Below are 15,934 nucleotides of genomic sequence, written 5' to 3'. Positions count from 1 at the left end.
AGGCAACTAAGGTGCGCAAAACTGCTGCAAGAATGCAAAAAACTCGGATTTTTCATCCCATAAGCCCTCTAAGGCTTTCACCTTAATAAGCCAATGTACGTGTGGCCATTACTCAACCAGCATATTCCTTTAACATCAATGGCCCATAGTTAGAAGATATTGGTTTCGAAAGACATAGAGAACATGGGCTAGCTGCAATGCAGCCACATTGTGCGGCAAAGCATATGACTGCCACGAATGCTTGGGGCAAAAAAAGCCATGCGTCAGAATCGAGTAAATACCGCAGTCAGGCATTACGAGCTACCATTATTCCTTGAAAATCATCCTACAGCATGCCGAAAATAGGCATTTTCAATGGAAAATAATGTTTGTTCAATGCGTTCACTGTCCCCTAACCCCTAGCCTCTCAATAGCAACCCATTTACTGTCCCTGCCAGTAAATGGCTTGCTTTCGGGGTCACCATAGGTGTTGGGCGTGTGCACGCTGATTGGTGAAGTTTAATTATCTGGCAATGACCAATTGTAGGAACAAGATAACAAAAGTTTGGACCCATAAAAATTTATGAGTGCTGGTCGGGACCTTCGGTTGCGATCGAACGAACTGAAAAACCGTATAAACCGGAGTCAAATTAATGCAGTTGTACAGTATTTCTGGTCGAAATTGAGCCCTTGGAGCACATTTTCCTCCTCCATCCCGAGCATTGTGCCGAGGGATGCAGTAGCGCAGGCTGCAGTAGTTCTGTGCACCTGGAGCACAGAACTGGAGCGTGTTTGCACTTCGCTGCCGTCAAAATGCAGCCACTGAGTGGTGGGTGTAAGCCACGTAATGGTGGGTGTAAAATCCCAGTTAATGAAGTCTTGCAAAACTGCATTCTTCTCGTTTTCATGCTCATGTAGCTGTTGTGTTCCGAGACCAGATTTTTTTCACAGATTGCCACATCACACGTCACGGTTGCTTCCCCTGCAGGAGGAGATTGACATCGAGCTTCCGTCGACGGCCGAGGAGCGTTCTCTGCTGGAAGGGAGCGTTGCTGGCCGTGCGCGGCAGAACCTGCAGCAGCTGGTGCAGCGACAGGGCCGCTTCCTGGAAGGCTTGCGCGAGCTGCGCCTGGGGGCCTTCCTAAATGCCACTGTGCAGCTGTGCCACCTGGACACGTCGCTCGCCCATCACATGTGGCTGCAGCTGATGCCCCGCCTCTGGAAGGTGCTCAGCGACCGGCAGCAGAGCGTGAGTCCACCACTTCCTGTTGACCCGATTCAACTTGCTGTCTGCCGCTGGAAGGCTGCAGTGTTTAGGACAAGACTTGCAACATATTAAACATGGCAGAAGAGACCAGGTTGGGATGGGGAAAGGCAACAGTGTGGTAGCTCGGGAAGGCAATTTTTTAAGCATGCAGTACTGAATGTGGCACTGCCTCTTCAATAAGGGGGGGAGGGGGCGGTGAAATGAACCACTTGGAAGGAGAGCATTAAAGGGACACTAAAGCTAAATATTAAGTCAAGCTAAAGTGATAGGTTAGTGGTCGAGAACATCTAAGGCGTCAATATTAAAGTGAACAGAGCTTTAGTAATCGAGAGATAGAATTAAGTGCAGGACACGATTGGCAGCTCTACCGGGACATACGAGTACTAACCCAATGATGAAGGCACTCCTTATTATAATTCTGTCACTATACTCAACCATACGTTATAAAAAGTGACTGTATTGAATCATAAGACAAAAGAAAACTACAATTGTATTTGATATTTAAAAAAAGTACCATATTTATTCAAATCTAGGCCGATAGTTTTTTCCAAATGATCATAAACAAGATCTAGGGTCAGCTTATATTAGAGGATTTTAAAAAATGCACCTGTTTTAACTGATGATAAATATGGTCCATAGCTAGCGCCATCTAGAAAAGTCGGTATCGCAGCTTCTACTAGCCGGGCCAGTATCCAACTGAAGTAGACAAGCGATTTCGTCGCTTTGACCTGTGTCGTGTCGGAGCTGGTTCTATGGTATTGGCGTGCAGCGTGGTGTTATCGCAATGGCACACTATAGTGCCGCTTTCAGCCGAAAAGTTGTGCTGGCTGTAGAGGCATGGTAAGCCAGGCGGGACTTCAGCATCGATGAGAAAAACGTCCGTCGTTGGAAGGCGCACCGGGAGACGCTTTTGCATGTGCTGCAACGAGGAGATGACAGCGATAAGGAAGATAAGTGCGCAATAATAGAGAGGAGCTGTTAACCGAGATCGCGCCGCGTTTTGACGCTTGCGATGCCGCACTGCCTGTGCATGCATGGGCACGCAAATGTGAGCGTGCACGCGTCTGCAAGCGTATGTGTGGTCTGGGCCACAGGGACGATGCTAACGGTGGTGATGACGTAGAGTGAGCTCGGCATGTTCATACTAAATAAATGCTGTTATCATTTTGTGAACGCTGTCCTGACTTCTTTTGTTCAGCCTACATTCGAGGTAAGTTTTTAAATTTTTTCTGGCTTCGAGCAATAGGGGGTCGGCGTAGAATCGGGGCTGGCCTAGATTCGAATAAATACGGTAATTTATTAATGTTACCCCTTCACAACGACGCAGCAGGTCGAAAGGTTTCGTTTTGTCCACTCTACACTGCCTACGCTTTTGCGTTTCGGTAGCTTCGTTATTGTATTGTGCTGCCCAGGTTCTGCTGGCTCGTAGAACTCCCACAAACTGAAAGTAGCAGCGAATGCCACGTCCACACCACTTGACCTAGAGCAGCTGCAGCGGCGAATCCAATACTCTGTCTTGAATCGATTTTTCCATGGCTTGGCATTTGCGTTTTACGTAGAAAACCGTAGCACCATTTGTCGGGCACCGTTTTACTCATTGAAAGTGATGGCTTACGCAATGTCACCACTCCTTGCTCGGGTATGGGATACAGTTAAACCTCAATATAGCAAAGTCTGTAAAATCGGCAATTTGCTTCATTATATCGAAATTTCGTTGTATTGAAGTTTGACCTTTTCTGTGAATAAGTACAGTCGCCGATTGATTTTTCTTACACAGAAAAGGGCTGCAGAATTTTTCTAATTATCGGGCAATCAAAAAAGAAAATTTGAATGAGAAAGCTATTCTTCTTGACAAATTTGGGATTCAGTGACGAATAATACTATTTCATGCCACGTACGTTGACAATATCTTCTCGATCATACGTATTAAGTGAAGCCAGCCATGCTTTCACGTGCACTCCGCCCCTGCGGCTGATAGCGTCGCACTCATTGGGTCGACGCTATGAGGAAAAGCCATGGCAGCAGGGAGCGAATGCTTCGTTAGCCTCTCGCTCCAACAGATCTCTAAATCTCAAAATTATGCAATAGTAAACGTGGGGTAAACAGCTTACATGGTGCGCGCTGTCTCTGCACGCCCAGTCTATGCATACGTGGCAGATTACCTTTAAAGCAGAGTGGGTGGCTGTGTATGCACTTAGACGTGCTTGCAGCTATGCACAGCCACGGCTGAGACGTGCGCCAAATTCCCCACTCCGCCCCCTCACAAATTACTGATCGCGTTACTGCAACTTGCTCCCGTGCCCCTCTTTCCCTTTGATCGCGTGGGAAGGTGGCACTCGCGAAGCCACTATCTTTCTTGTCTCACCCTCACACACTTTAACTCACGTCTAAAGCACATGGTGCGCGGGATGCAATCGGATCTGATCGTACTTGAACTTTATACGGAACATGATGCGGCTCCACTTTGGCAGTTGCTCTTGTCACGCCCTGCGTGATTCCAGAGGTGCAATTGTCGACAACTGCTTGTAATTCAATCATTTGACCATCTGCATCCGTGGAAGTTTCCATTTATTGTCTCAGCATACCTCTGCGGCCGCAGTGAAATTTCGTTATATTGAGGTTCTAAATACATGGTGTTCTATGGACAAGAGGTTATGAAAAGTTGAATACTTCGTTATATAGAGAATTTCGTTATATTTAAGTTCGTTATGTCAAGGTTTAACTGTATTTGAATTGCACTAAAGGCATGCGGACCCTTCATACGCAAGTTTCTCATAAATTAAGTCCTTTCTTGTCCCGAAAAAAGCGCTGCGATGTTTCTGGAATGGTATTTCAACAGTCCACGGCGACTCAGTATTTGCCTTTAGTGTCCCTTTAACTGTAGTCACTGACTAGTCAAGAATGCAGCACAGACTCCTCTCAAAAAAGTGTGAAGCATGTGCCCTTCATCCCTCCACGCTTGCTTACGTGCAGTGCTGGTGTGAAAAAGAGGGGCCAGCAACATTGAGCATGTCCAAGGAGACAGCTCATGGCAGAAATGGCGAGGGGAATTAGGAGACGGATCTGACTGACCACGTGTACAAAACACTTTCTCACCAACACCTACTCCCTCTTTTTGTGTGAGTTGCTGGAGAAATACAGTTGACCCTTCACAGATGTGGGTATCACTTGCATCTTGCGAATGAAATGCTCCACTCAAGCAGGGTGGAGAAGTGTTGTAGCATGGAAGGCGCCCGAACAAAGTGAAGGCAGGGATACAAAGGACATGGTATGAAATGGCAAAGAGTTGCTTCCATGCGCACTTGTGTCCCCCAAGAAACACTTGCCATTGCATTCCTGCCTTTTTCCTAACTGTGTAGCATTAATATAAAAAATGTAAGGAAAATTTTCGCAGTTTCTGATCCACATGTGCTATGAAATCAGGAATTGGACGGAAACCCGTCAGGTCAGGAATATACATGACGACAGTTTAAAGCGAACGCTGACCACAAAAGCTTATAAAAGAGAAAGATGTTTCGGCTCCCACACGGGAGCCGGAACGTCTTTTCCTTTTATGAAGTATTGTGATCGGTGTCCGCTTTTTTAACACGCGTTCTATGCCTCCCTCGTTCTCACCGCCTTCAGTTGGCATCCCGCATGACAGTAAGGGAGGGTTACCTGTGTTTGGTTACAGGTAACCCTCCCACAGGTAACCCAACCTGTTGTCAACAGGTTGGGTTATGTGTGTCATCTTCTACATGAACGCTTGTGCTTGCACCCACATGCAGGTGCTGGCCGGAGAGCTGGTGCCATTCCTCTGCAGTGGAAGCCACGTGGTGCAGAAGGACTGCCACCCGAATGCCATTGGCGCCTTCGTCGAGGCCCTGGCTCAGTGCAGTCCGCCAGTGGCCATCAAGCCAGCACTCATCAAGGTGGGCGGCCCCACAGGAATGCACCTGGCAGCTGCCAGGACTTTTGCATTGCCCGGTGCATTTATAGCGGGGAACTAAAGCACCATTTAGAGAATTGGTACTCTGCAGGCCGTCGGGTGGAAGAAAATTAAAGAGAGCAATGTATTGGGCTAGTTGGTGGCCATTCATAGTTAATTCTTGCGCCGTCTACTTAAGATGAGGACTTGAACGAGGACGATGAGAACAAATGGTTCAATTCTCGAAAGTGAAAATTGTCATCTACCAGACTGTAGCATGAAACTACGAAGGAAAACCATATGGCTTTTTCAGAAAGAAAGCTTCACAATTGAAGAGAAATTCGCCCTGATTTGGGGCCCAAACCTTGGGACGATCATTGCCTTTGGGAAAGCCATTGGTCTCGTGTTTCGTCGCTGGGCCAGGACGAATGTAAAATACGAACGTAAACTGACTAATGGAAAATCTTGCTGTGTGTCAGCGACGCATGTCTTGCAACATTTGCCATGCCATGCAGTACTTGGGCCGCTCGCACAACCTGTGGCATCGTGCCTGCCTGCTGCTGGAGCAGGCAGCCCTGACGGGGCGAGGTGGTAGCGGTGCTTCGTGCAGCAGCGGGGTGCGAGGCGCCACCGAAGAGGCCGGGTCTGCCGCGGAGGACGCCCTGGCCGAGCTGTACTCCTTGCTGCGTGAGGAGGACCTCCTGGGGGGCCTGTGGCAGCGCCGGGCGCGCCACCCCGAGACCCCCCTGGCCCTGGCACTGGAGCAGCAGGGCTGCTTTGAGCAGGCACAGGCGGCCCTGGAGGCAGCCATGGCCCGCGCGCCCCGGCACGAAGCAGCGGGCATGCTTCAGAGCGAGTGCCGCCTCTGGGAAGAGCATTGGCTCAGGTAGGTCGTTGTCGGCTGTGACATTACTTGGACCTTGGTCTCGTGCCCCATGGTAGTGGATGCAGATTGGATGGAAACCGCTCTCGAGAGCTGTACTTACACGAAATTATTTTACTCGTTTTTAATATTTGCTGTGTAGCCATTGATGCAGTAATCACTCTACGAAGCCTTAATGTCTTAAGAGTGCAACTCATAATTATATCGCTCTGTAATGCAACAAATTCAAAATGTGCAACAAGTGCTAAACAGCTTTGGACATGAAGCAAGGGGCAGCTTGATAAACTAGTAGTATATTGTAGGGGTGCACAAATACCGGATAGTAAAATTCTAATCACATATCGAATCAAATCGGGAAAGGAAGGCTGAATATTGAATATCGAATATCAAAACATATTTCACAAAATTGAATGCTTACAAATTTTGGGCAAGAAATTTGTGCTGCACATGCTCTGGAGTCTCATAGCATTGCATAACAAGAAGGACACAGCTATCAGTAACTTTGGTGCATAGAAATCATGGTACAGTAAAAGCTCATTAATTCAAATTCCGGGGAGATGCTATGAAAATTCAAATGATACAAAATTAGAACTAATGAAAATCAGAGAAAAAAAAACACTCGGTTAAGGCGCTATATAGTCCGATGTTCCACCATACGCATAGGTGGCGCCCAAACCTGTATCCCAGCGATGCTTTCCTTAGAGTAATAGCCACAAATCTCAAAGGCTATGTTTTTTGGTACTGCGAGCGCCGATAAACGTCCCGGCCACCGTGTTATAGACATTACCTGGTACCGCTTTTCGGCAGAGCACCTTGCAAGGAGCATAGCCTCCAAGATGTAACATGAAAAAGGAAAGAAATTTGCCAGAGAGATGAAGCATCGATTGCGATAGCAAATTAGTAGAGAGCTGTATGAAGTAAAGAGAGTACTTTTATCGGCCGTATCAACAGGCAGTGGTGCACTACCTCCCCGCTTTCCTCCGTTGCACGTGCAAGTTTGAGCCGCAATCATCGGCTTGCTCACTTTCACTTGCACATACAGTGCGTACAGCTATCGGCATTGCTCTCGCTTCTCAGCATAGCTGGAGGAGGGACTCATTTCTTTTTTTTGGCTGCTCAGAGCGAAAAATTCTGCTTACAACTGTGGGGATGCGAGACTCTCACGCGTCCCCTGATATGCTGTTTTCCCGCATAGCTCCCATCTCCTGTAATCCGGCTTTGCCGCCTGGCTTGATGCCCGCGGCAGTTGGTGTGGTTGAAGTGCATCGCTAGAGATGGCGCGAGTGTGGCTCTGCTAATGCCACCTAACAGCGGGGTTACTTGGGCACAGAAAGGAGAAGGCTCTTCCTCTTTGCATACTTGAAGACACTACGAAGCGCTACGAAGACAGAAGAGGAGTAAAAAAGGAACATGTACGACGGACAAGGCGCACCTTGTCCGTCGTACATGTCCGTGTACATGTGTCAACATGTTCACATGTTCATTGCACCTTTCATAGATCAATGCCTGCTAGCCTAGCAGGCATTGATCTATGAAAGGTGCAATAAATGCCCTTGTGATTGTTTGCACTACTGTGTTGTCGTTCCTTTGTCCCCAGAGCACGGGTGAGAATCCCACACAACATGTCCACTCGCTTTTGGAAATAACCAGTACAGGTGTAAGCACTATTAAGGGTAAGCTTTAGATTGTGCCATAAAAGCTGTCCCTAAAAATAGGTTGTCGATTCCTTTAAATGACAGTCTTATTCAATTTTGGAGCTGATTTAACAAATTCGCTTATTTTTTTGTGTTTGAATAATTATGGAGATAAATAAAAGTCCGCTACTGCTGTTCGTGGAGAAATTAGGCAAAAAATATTGGGAAGTAACCAATAATAATTCATGAGTAGACAGCAGAATATTTAAGAAGTGAAGGGCTGCATGTAGTTTTCAAATTCAACAACAATTGGCAATTTAGCAGCTCATTACAGTTGAGCATTTACGATATGGATACTAGGGAACAAGAACAGCAGCAAACGAAGAAAGCTGTACGGAAAAACACAAAAATCTGCTTATAGCCCTTCAAGCTTTATGCATTTATCTCCATATGGGAAAAAACGTTGCAGCTGTAGCTGTCCTAGGTCTTGATGCAACGATGCAAGCTGTGTGAAAAGTTTGTTTTATTCCGGGATATAATGAAGTATTCACGTGTTACCAGTTGTAAAGGCTAGTATGCCCCTAGTGCATGTTCCAGTATGTATGCCGCAGTCTGAAGCGTTTATCGAAAAAAAAAAAAAAATTGTGTCATTTGCCGATTACCGGTGAGAGAGTGTTCACGAGGAACGGGTTGCACATTTAGCTGTGGCTCACGCGCAGGGAGCTCCGCGCCGACGCAACATCACCACAGATAGCGCACAAGCTGGCTGTCTCTGTGGCAAGACCGCAGTCACATTCACCTTTGCCCGCTGCCACACTGCTACCATGCAACTTTGGCTTTATGCAAGACGGCAGAGCATTCATAGAATCTAGGCTTACGACAACGAAGCGCGCTTCCATTGCATCCGAGCCAGCTGTGGCTCCAGTGGCGTGAGCGAGAAACCCTGATTTTCACTTGGTAGTCGGTGTTGAAGCAAAGTCTTGCCGTTTTTCTTGAGCCTTCTTCACTTTCACCAAATCATTGGGCTGCAGTAATCGTGCTGGAATGCCGCACATACGCCGGCTGCTGCCAGGACCACTTGCATCTGCAGAGCCCATTCCGCAGTCACGGTGGGAGCCTTCATCGGCTCTTGGCACGGGTAAAAAAACTATTGCCGGCATCTTCCAAAGCTACGGCGCACTTTGGAAAGCTTGCTACATTCTTCTCATGCAATGCCAGGAGACTCTTGAGCACGTTCACCACTGTATTTTTTTGCAAAAGATTTTAAACATTAAATTTTGTTAAAAGATTTTCCGATATTACATATTTGATTAGATATTCAGCTTTTCTTTTTTTCTTGATCCAATTCGAAATCTACTTTTCGGTATTTGCACAGGCCTAATATGTTGTGGGAGGGAGGGGAGAAGCATAGGGGTGGAGTCGCCCCGGCAGCAGGAGTGTGGCTGGTGCATCGTCACAGCAACTCTGCCAACCTGACAACAGCCGGGGCCTGGTGCTACTGGCACACCAATGCCTTGCACTATGCCAAGCCAGCTTTGAGTCACTCGGGACCTGCTTGCCTACTGCGCCGGGTATCACGTGGTGGCTCAGTTATTTGTACCATCCACTGCAGCACAAAAGCTGTTCGCAACACCCAAAATCTAGCACGTTGTAAGTTAATGGACTTGGGCCAGTCCTTGAGGAATTCATGTCATCCCGAAATTGGTATCAGGCATGATCACATTACAGTCGGCCGATAATTCGGACTCTGCTGGGAACGTTAATAAATCCGAACTATCAAATGTCCGAAAAAAAACAACAAATGTATCCAAAAAAATATAATTTTATTTATCTTTTAAGGCCACTGTGCAAGGAAGAAGTGGTCGATTCATTGCTGCACGCACTTCCACGTACGTGCAACCGAGTATGCCTGTATTTCTGCCATTTTTCTGCTGTCTCTGCACGCTGTGGGGGTTCCACTCTGTGTGCGGCTAGGGCTGAAGGCGCGCTCCGGATCTAGCCCCACGCAGTCGCTTCGTGGTACTCCCAACCCGTAGCGCGGTAATCGCGGCTACGCCGGGTTCGACCGAATAAGGCAACCAGCGTCGTCAACGGTAATAACATTTATTGCTATTAACCATAACGAACCCTCGCAGAGGGATGTCCTCTCAGTAATTGTAGTAAATAGGCTTGCCTAGTTGCCTGGGTGGGTCAGACAAACGAGATCACTCACGGGTTGCGGCAGGTGCTTTCGTCCAGGTGGCAGGTGTCCGGCGTCCCAAGAGAGAGTCTCTCCCGGTGGCGTGCTTTTATGCCTTTTTACCTTTTTGCGAGGGGAAGTCCTCCTCGCCCACCGGATACGTTTCCCTTTCGCGTGAGCCGCGTGGGGGGAGAGGGGTACGCGCGTCACAAGAGCGATGGAGAAAGGGAGGGCGCGTAGTGCCTCTCTCCCTTGTCTACGCCGGCCCAACCTGTCCGCCACGTGCGAACGGGACGACGCGAGTACGCGGGAGGAAATGGGGGCGGGTGCTCCCCACAACGCTGATGCAAGAACTGTAAAGGCTCGAGTCGGATCCGCATGTGAAGGCTCTGGAGCACATGGCACATCATCGTCATTCGAGTTAGAGTCACTGTTTGACGGTGGGAGAACTTGCTCAATTATTTCATCATCATTCAGTTCAGCACACTCCAATCTCGTTTGCATATTGTCAAGCTGCCGCCAACAGCTTATTTCGCGGATCTATCTTTTAAATCTGCCTTAATCAGATCGTACTTTTGGCAAGTAAGACCCCAGAAAAAAAATTATAAGTTCATTAACACATCATTATGCATCAAAATGTAGGCCAATCCCGAAGGTACTGCAGTAAAAAAAAATTTAAGCAGTCCAACGCTCCTCCTACTCTCCTCACCCGAGTGGTGACTCTGTAGAGTGTTGTTGACAGTGACTCTGCCCCATTATCACCCCCGATTCATTCAAGAAGACATTGTTTTTGATCTACTTCAATTGGAGACTGAATTGTTTTCGAACTTCTTTTTCTTGTTGTGGAATTCCACTATACTGTGCAGGAAGTTCTTTTGCAGCACAGAATGTGGGCGGCGTTGCTCCAGCTACGTCGCCATTCAGTCTGCGTGCGTGGAGTGGCCCAGCTGAAACACCAAAATTTATTGCATGTGACTGCGCCGGAGCAGTAGTGCCACCATGAAAGCACACGAGGTCTATACAAACGCCTTGTGCATATTCACTGCAGTAGCTGAGTAACTATGGCGTTGTGCTTCTGATCTCGAGGCCACAAGTTCAATTCCAGCCACAGCGGCGAGATTTCAGTTGGGCTGAAATGCAGAAACGTGCATGTACTTGTGAGATTTAGGTGCACATTAAAGAACTCCAGATCGTCAAAATTAATCCATAGCCCCTCACCCTGGCATACCTCATAATGACGTTGTGATGGCACATAGAACCCCAGAATCTGATTTAATTTTAATTCTACACCTTGTGCATTTATGCTACGCCATGCAAGCTACATGCTTTGTCAAATTTTGAAGAAGCCCCTTTGCAGTGTTCAGGTAGCACCTGTTTCCAAGACTATCGGGCATTTCTTCCCAATATCAGTCTGTATTCTCTAGACATATTGAGGAGTCTGAGACCTACGACTTCTTTTTGCTCGAAATCACTGGAGGCCGAGACATTTCTTTGCAATTGTGTTTATACCATAATTTGTACTGCCACAGTACGGCTCAGTCTTGCTATAACAGAGCCACATCTGACGTTTTCGTTACATCCTGTTGCATCCAATATTTGTTATAAGCATGTACAGTCGACTCTCGTTACAGCGGACCCTGACAATCCGACAAAAAATGCCCATTTTAGCCGCAGTTCGTAATATCCGGCACACTACACTTGCAAAGCTTGTGTCGCGATGTCTAACTTGATTGCAAAGAGTGAGTGACAAACGTCGAAAGTAAAAAAAAAAAAAAAAAAAAGTCGCAGTTTCACTCGAAGGGTAAAGCATAGATTGCGATAGCAAATTAAGCAAGATAAGTGCAGGAGCAGCAGCAGCAAGCAAATTGATCTTCGTGCTGTCTCTCGCTTCAACGCAAACTAAATGTCAAAAGCACAGCGTTTACAAAGCTACTGGCACTGGGCGCACTTTGTCCACATTGCAGATTGCTTTGAAGACGAGGCCCACGCGAGCGCGAATACAGATCATTTTCAATATATGGCGCCTGCGCGGGGCAAGCACTTCATCCATATCGCAGATAGCTTTCAAGATATGGCGACTGCACTGTAAGCAGCAGCTGCTGGAGTAGAGCCCCCCCCCCCCCCGTGCCTCGCTTGCGTTTCCGCCCCGCCTTCCTCCCTCGCGTGCGTGATATTGAGCCGTGATTGTCGGCTGACCCCCGCAAGTCCGTTGTCAAGCCATGTCAACACGGCAAAAATATATTTTATACACCTAATTTTGAAACAAATTGCTGCTGATTTTGTTAGCTGTACTCATTAGTCCATTTGAGCGCGTTAATTCGTTGCATTAATAAAATAGGTAAAACAAACTAAGGCTGAAATATGGTCCATTATATCTGAAAGTCTGTTGTACGCGGGTCTGTTGTAACGAGTGTAGACTGCATTTCTTTCAGGCTAATATTGGTTAGAAACATTGTAGATCTACGTTGTTATATTCAATAACTTGTTATATCCGTGTTTATTATATTGAGGTTAGACTGTATTGTTCTAATGGGACGTCAATGCCTCTGCTGGACTTTTGATTGTCCGATTGCACCACGTCCGGAAGCAACCCCTGGGGTCACTCACAGTTTTGCACAATGTCTCATTTATTTCTCAATTTATTTTCTGGCAGGTGCTGCAAGGAGTTGAACCAGTGGGAACTGCTGCTCGAGTATGGCAGCTCCAAGAGCTGTGCCAACCCGCACCTGGTGCTGGAGAGTGCCTGGCGCGTTCCCAACTGGCCCCTCATGAAGGAGGCCCTCTCCCAGGTGAGCACATAGTGCTCGCCACACGAAACTTGATTCAGGGGCAAGGTATAAAAGCTTGTTCATTCAGTTGTGCAGGTGATATTGTTTTGCCCTCCAGTCTCCGGAATGATAGGCGTTACTCTGTAGCACTGAACACTCATTAAACGGCCCCAAACTGCCCCTGATAAGTAAAAAACCAGTGCACACTTCTTTCCTGGTTTTTCCCGGCCTGTCTATGCACATTGTGACTGGGAGGTCCGTTCAGTTCATCCTGCACTTCGGAAACTAGTTCTCGCCGTGAGTTCAGTGTCAGATTTCGCTTGTGCGGAACTGACACAACACCTAGTGCAAAAACTATGCACTTCCTAACGAGCGCAGGGAATGCTGTTAACTTGTCCTGCACGAAGGCTGCGCTGAAGGAGATGAATGGCAACATGCTGCACCTTGTGAACTAGTTCAAAAAGTGCATGCGAATCGAATGGACCAAATGATGTCACCAAGGTAAAAAACTTGATTGGTCCAATTAGGCATACCTGCCAACTCTTCCGAATTTTCCGTAACATATATGAATTTCGAACAGTCTTACAATTATACAAATTTTGCTTGAAATTTTACGGAAAACATTTGCGGAAAAAACAAAAACAAAACGTGAATATGTAGTAAAACTACACCCTGGTAACTTGCGCCACCACGAGAGGGCAATACGTATGCGTGGTATCATCATCAGCAGCTGCAAGGTTGTAGTGACTTCTGTCGTCTACTAGGGGGGTCACGAATCTATATCCAAAGCTCAATAGTGCGATAGCGCCTCCAGCACCTTCGCAAGCCTGTTGCCATGCTGTTGCCTTTGTTCGCGCGACCGCACAGGTTTGGACTTCAGTTAGCTTCAGTCACTGCAGTGTTGGCCTTGCCTTTTGTGTGAGACTCCAGCCTGTAGCTGCTTCGCATTGCAATGGCGGGCTCGAAGCCCCGACACTATTTCCAAGTGCTTTTGAAATCGTACACAGCAGAATGTCCGTTCTTCGTGCCGTCGAAGAAAGGGGAGAAGTTCGGATTCTGTACCACGTGTGCGTTTGATGTGAACATCTCGCATGGCGGCAAGTCTGACATCAAGGTCCACATCGCTTTAAAAAAGCATCGGAGGTATGTGCGAGCCGTTGACAGCCAGCTAAGCCTAGCAAGTTTTGTACGCAGCGATGACTTCGGTGTGATTCGTGCAGAATGCCTCTTCACGCCGTTTTTAGTTGAACACGGCATTCTGCTGAGGGTCGGCGATCATGCCGGACCGCTTTTCCGGAAGATGTTCCTCAAGTGTGAAGAAGCGAAACGCTAGGCCTGTGGATGAACAAAGATGATGCCAATTGTTCGGGAAATGGCTGCCATTGTGGAGACTCGTTTGCAGGATGCCCTAAAATATCAAGTATTTTCGATCACTGTGGATGGCAGTAACAACAGGGATATACAGCTTTACCCTATTGTTGCGACATATTTCATTAAGGGGGGACGATACACTTCTAATATTTATTTTTTATTTTTTAAACAATTTGGATGAAATTTGCACAGTTAATGTATTCTTACCAGCCGATTCGAAAAATGCAATTGATTTTTCCTAGGATAAATACTTTTTATGACATCTAAAGCGACATGACATCTAAATCTCTTTCATTTAAAGCCTAATTAGCTAATTAACACCACCTTGCACAGTAAAGTGCAGCACATAGGATCAATTCTGAATGTTCATAATGCATCGTAAGGTATAAGCTATTGTTTTAGGCCATTTGGAAGCGAAGTTATAAGTTGTCATACTTATTCATAAAGAATGCCCGCCTTGATACTAGAACAAGAGGTTACGTTACTTTTCAAAATTGTCTCGAAAAAGTATTATACAAAAATTTACTTCTCGACACACCACATCTATTTATCTTACTAGAAAAAAGAAGTTATGATATCCCAAGTACAGTAGAATCTCGTTACAATGAACTTCGCGGGACCGCCAAATTTAATTTGTTAATGTGAATTATCGTAGTACTGAAAAACCAATATTTTCATGTCAGTAATGTAACACAACAAAGAAAATTACATACCTTTGCAGCAGATGCGCGTGTTCGTACGTAAATAATAAACAAGGACGCTGGGCACAGTTTAACTACAATTTATTGCTTGAAGAAGTCTGTAATCTTCTTCTGGTGAGTAGACAGCAAGAGCTGCAGGATGAACGCCTCCACATCCTCGACCTTCCTCTAAACGTCATTGGGGCCATCTTTACAGCACCCCAGTAATGATAGCGTTTTTTCTAGAAAAACTAAAATATCCGAGCTGGAAACAGTCTCTTCCTCTTCATGTGTTGATCCAGTGTCGGCATCGTCTTCATCACTACTGCAATCTTCTTGCTCACGCACTTTATTCACGAGGTCTTCGTTGCTGAGCTCCGCAAATGTAGCCGCCATGCTGTCGCTGTCAATGTAATCATCGAAGGTCACCGCAGTGTTGACGGGGAGCTTCTCAGTAAACTCATTCCACAGTACTGAGTTGAGCTCCTCTGTGTCCTCACAGTCTTGTGGCGTAGGTGAAGCCTTTAAGAGGAAGCTTTAGCTCAGGTGCTCGTGTCTAAATACATGTAAAAGGAGAATTCGTTCTTCTCTGCAACCACTGCACCAAATTTGACGAGATTTGTTGCATTCAAAAGAAAAACTTGAAATCTAGTGACTGTTGCTTTCTAATTATTGCGTTAGGTCGTCAATTTTTTATTAAAAATTGGCAAATATCGCAACATATTAAAAAACGAAACTTATCAAGTTTACAACTCTGTAACTCAACAACGAAAAATGAGAACACAATTCTGTGAATTGCTTCTAATAGTACATCTAAACCTGACAAATAAGTCTCCTCCATTAAAATTTGCCTTGTCTGATTGCCCGATAATCTGGAAAAGCTTGCGGTCTCTTTCATTTAATAAATACCCATTGGTGATGGTACTTACTGGCCTAAATGGTCGAATTCCAATACATTCGAAACCCACGACAAAGAAATCCCTTGACAACAAAGTTCTCATGACGAAAAAATATTTTTGTATCCCAGTCAAATGGCCGTAGGATTCACTGTAATTTGTACGTCTTGGCAACGATATGTCGCTGAACTGCAATCCCACATCAATGAAATTTGCCAAAGCGTAACCCTGCATATTACCTACTTGCACAAGGCCAAAATGGGTTCAATTGCATTTGCTTTGCAATTAAATTGCGTACCGTATTTACACAATTGTAAGTCGACTCGAATGTAAGTCGACCTCCCCATATCGCGTGAGAGGAAAAAAAAAA

The 15,934-nt window shown here is 46.3% G+C and overlaps 1 protein-coding gene across 7 annotated transcripts in view; it reads left to right on the top strand.

Annotated features, from left to right (window-relative positions):
* Nucleotides 1-15,934, top strand: part of Nipped-A (Transcription-associated protein Nipped-A) — a 361,163-nt gene that overhangs the window by 248,529 nt on the left and 96,700 nt on the right. For all 7 annotated transcript variants that reach the window (XM_055075904.1, XM_055075900.1, XM_055075899.1 and 4 more), the window contains 4 exons: nucleotides 968-1,228; nucleotides 5,014-5,157; nucleotides 5,669-6,039; nucleotides 12,503-12,638. In XM_055075904.1, the coding sequence (XP_054931879.1) occupies nucleotides 968-1,228; nucleotides 5,014-5,157; nucleotides 5,669-6,039; nucleotides 12,503-12,638 (912 nt within the window). The remainder of the gene's footprint in view (nucleotides 1-967; nucleotides 1,229-5,013; nucleotides 5,158-5,668; nucleotides 6,040-12,502; nucleotides 12,639-15,934) is intronic.

The sequence above is a fragment of the Dermacentor andersoni genome, chromosome 2 (assembly GCF_023375885.2).
Source record: "Dermacentor andersoni chromosome 2, qqDerAnde1_hic_scaffold, whole genome shotgun sequence".
Taxonomy (NCBI): Eukaryota; Metazoa; Arthropoda; class Arachnida; order Ixodida; family Ixodidae; genus Dermacentor; species Dermacentor andersoni.
This window is presented reverse-complemented; position numbering and strand designations above follow the sequence as displayed.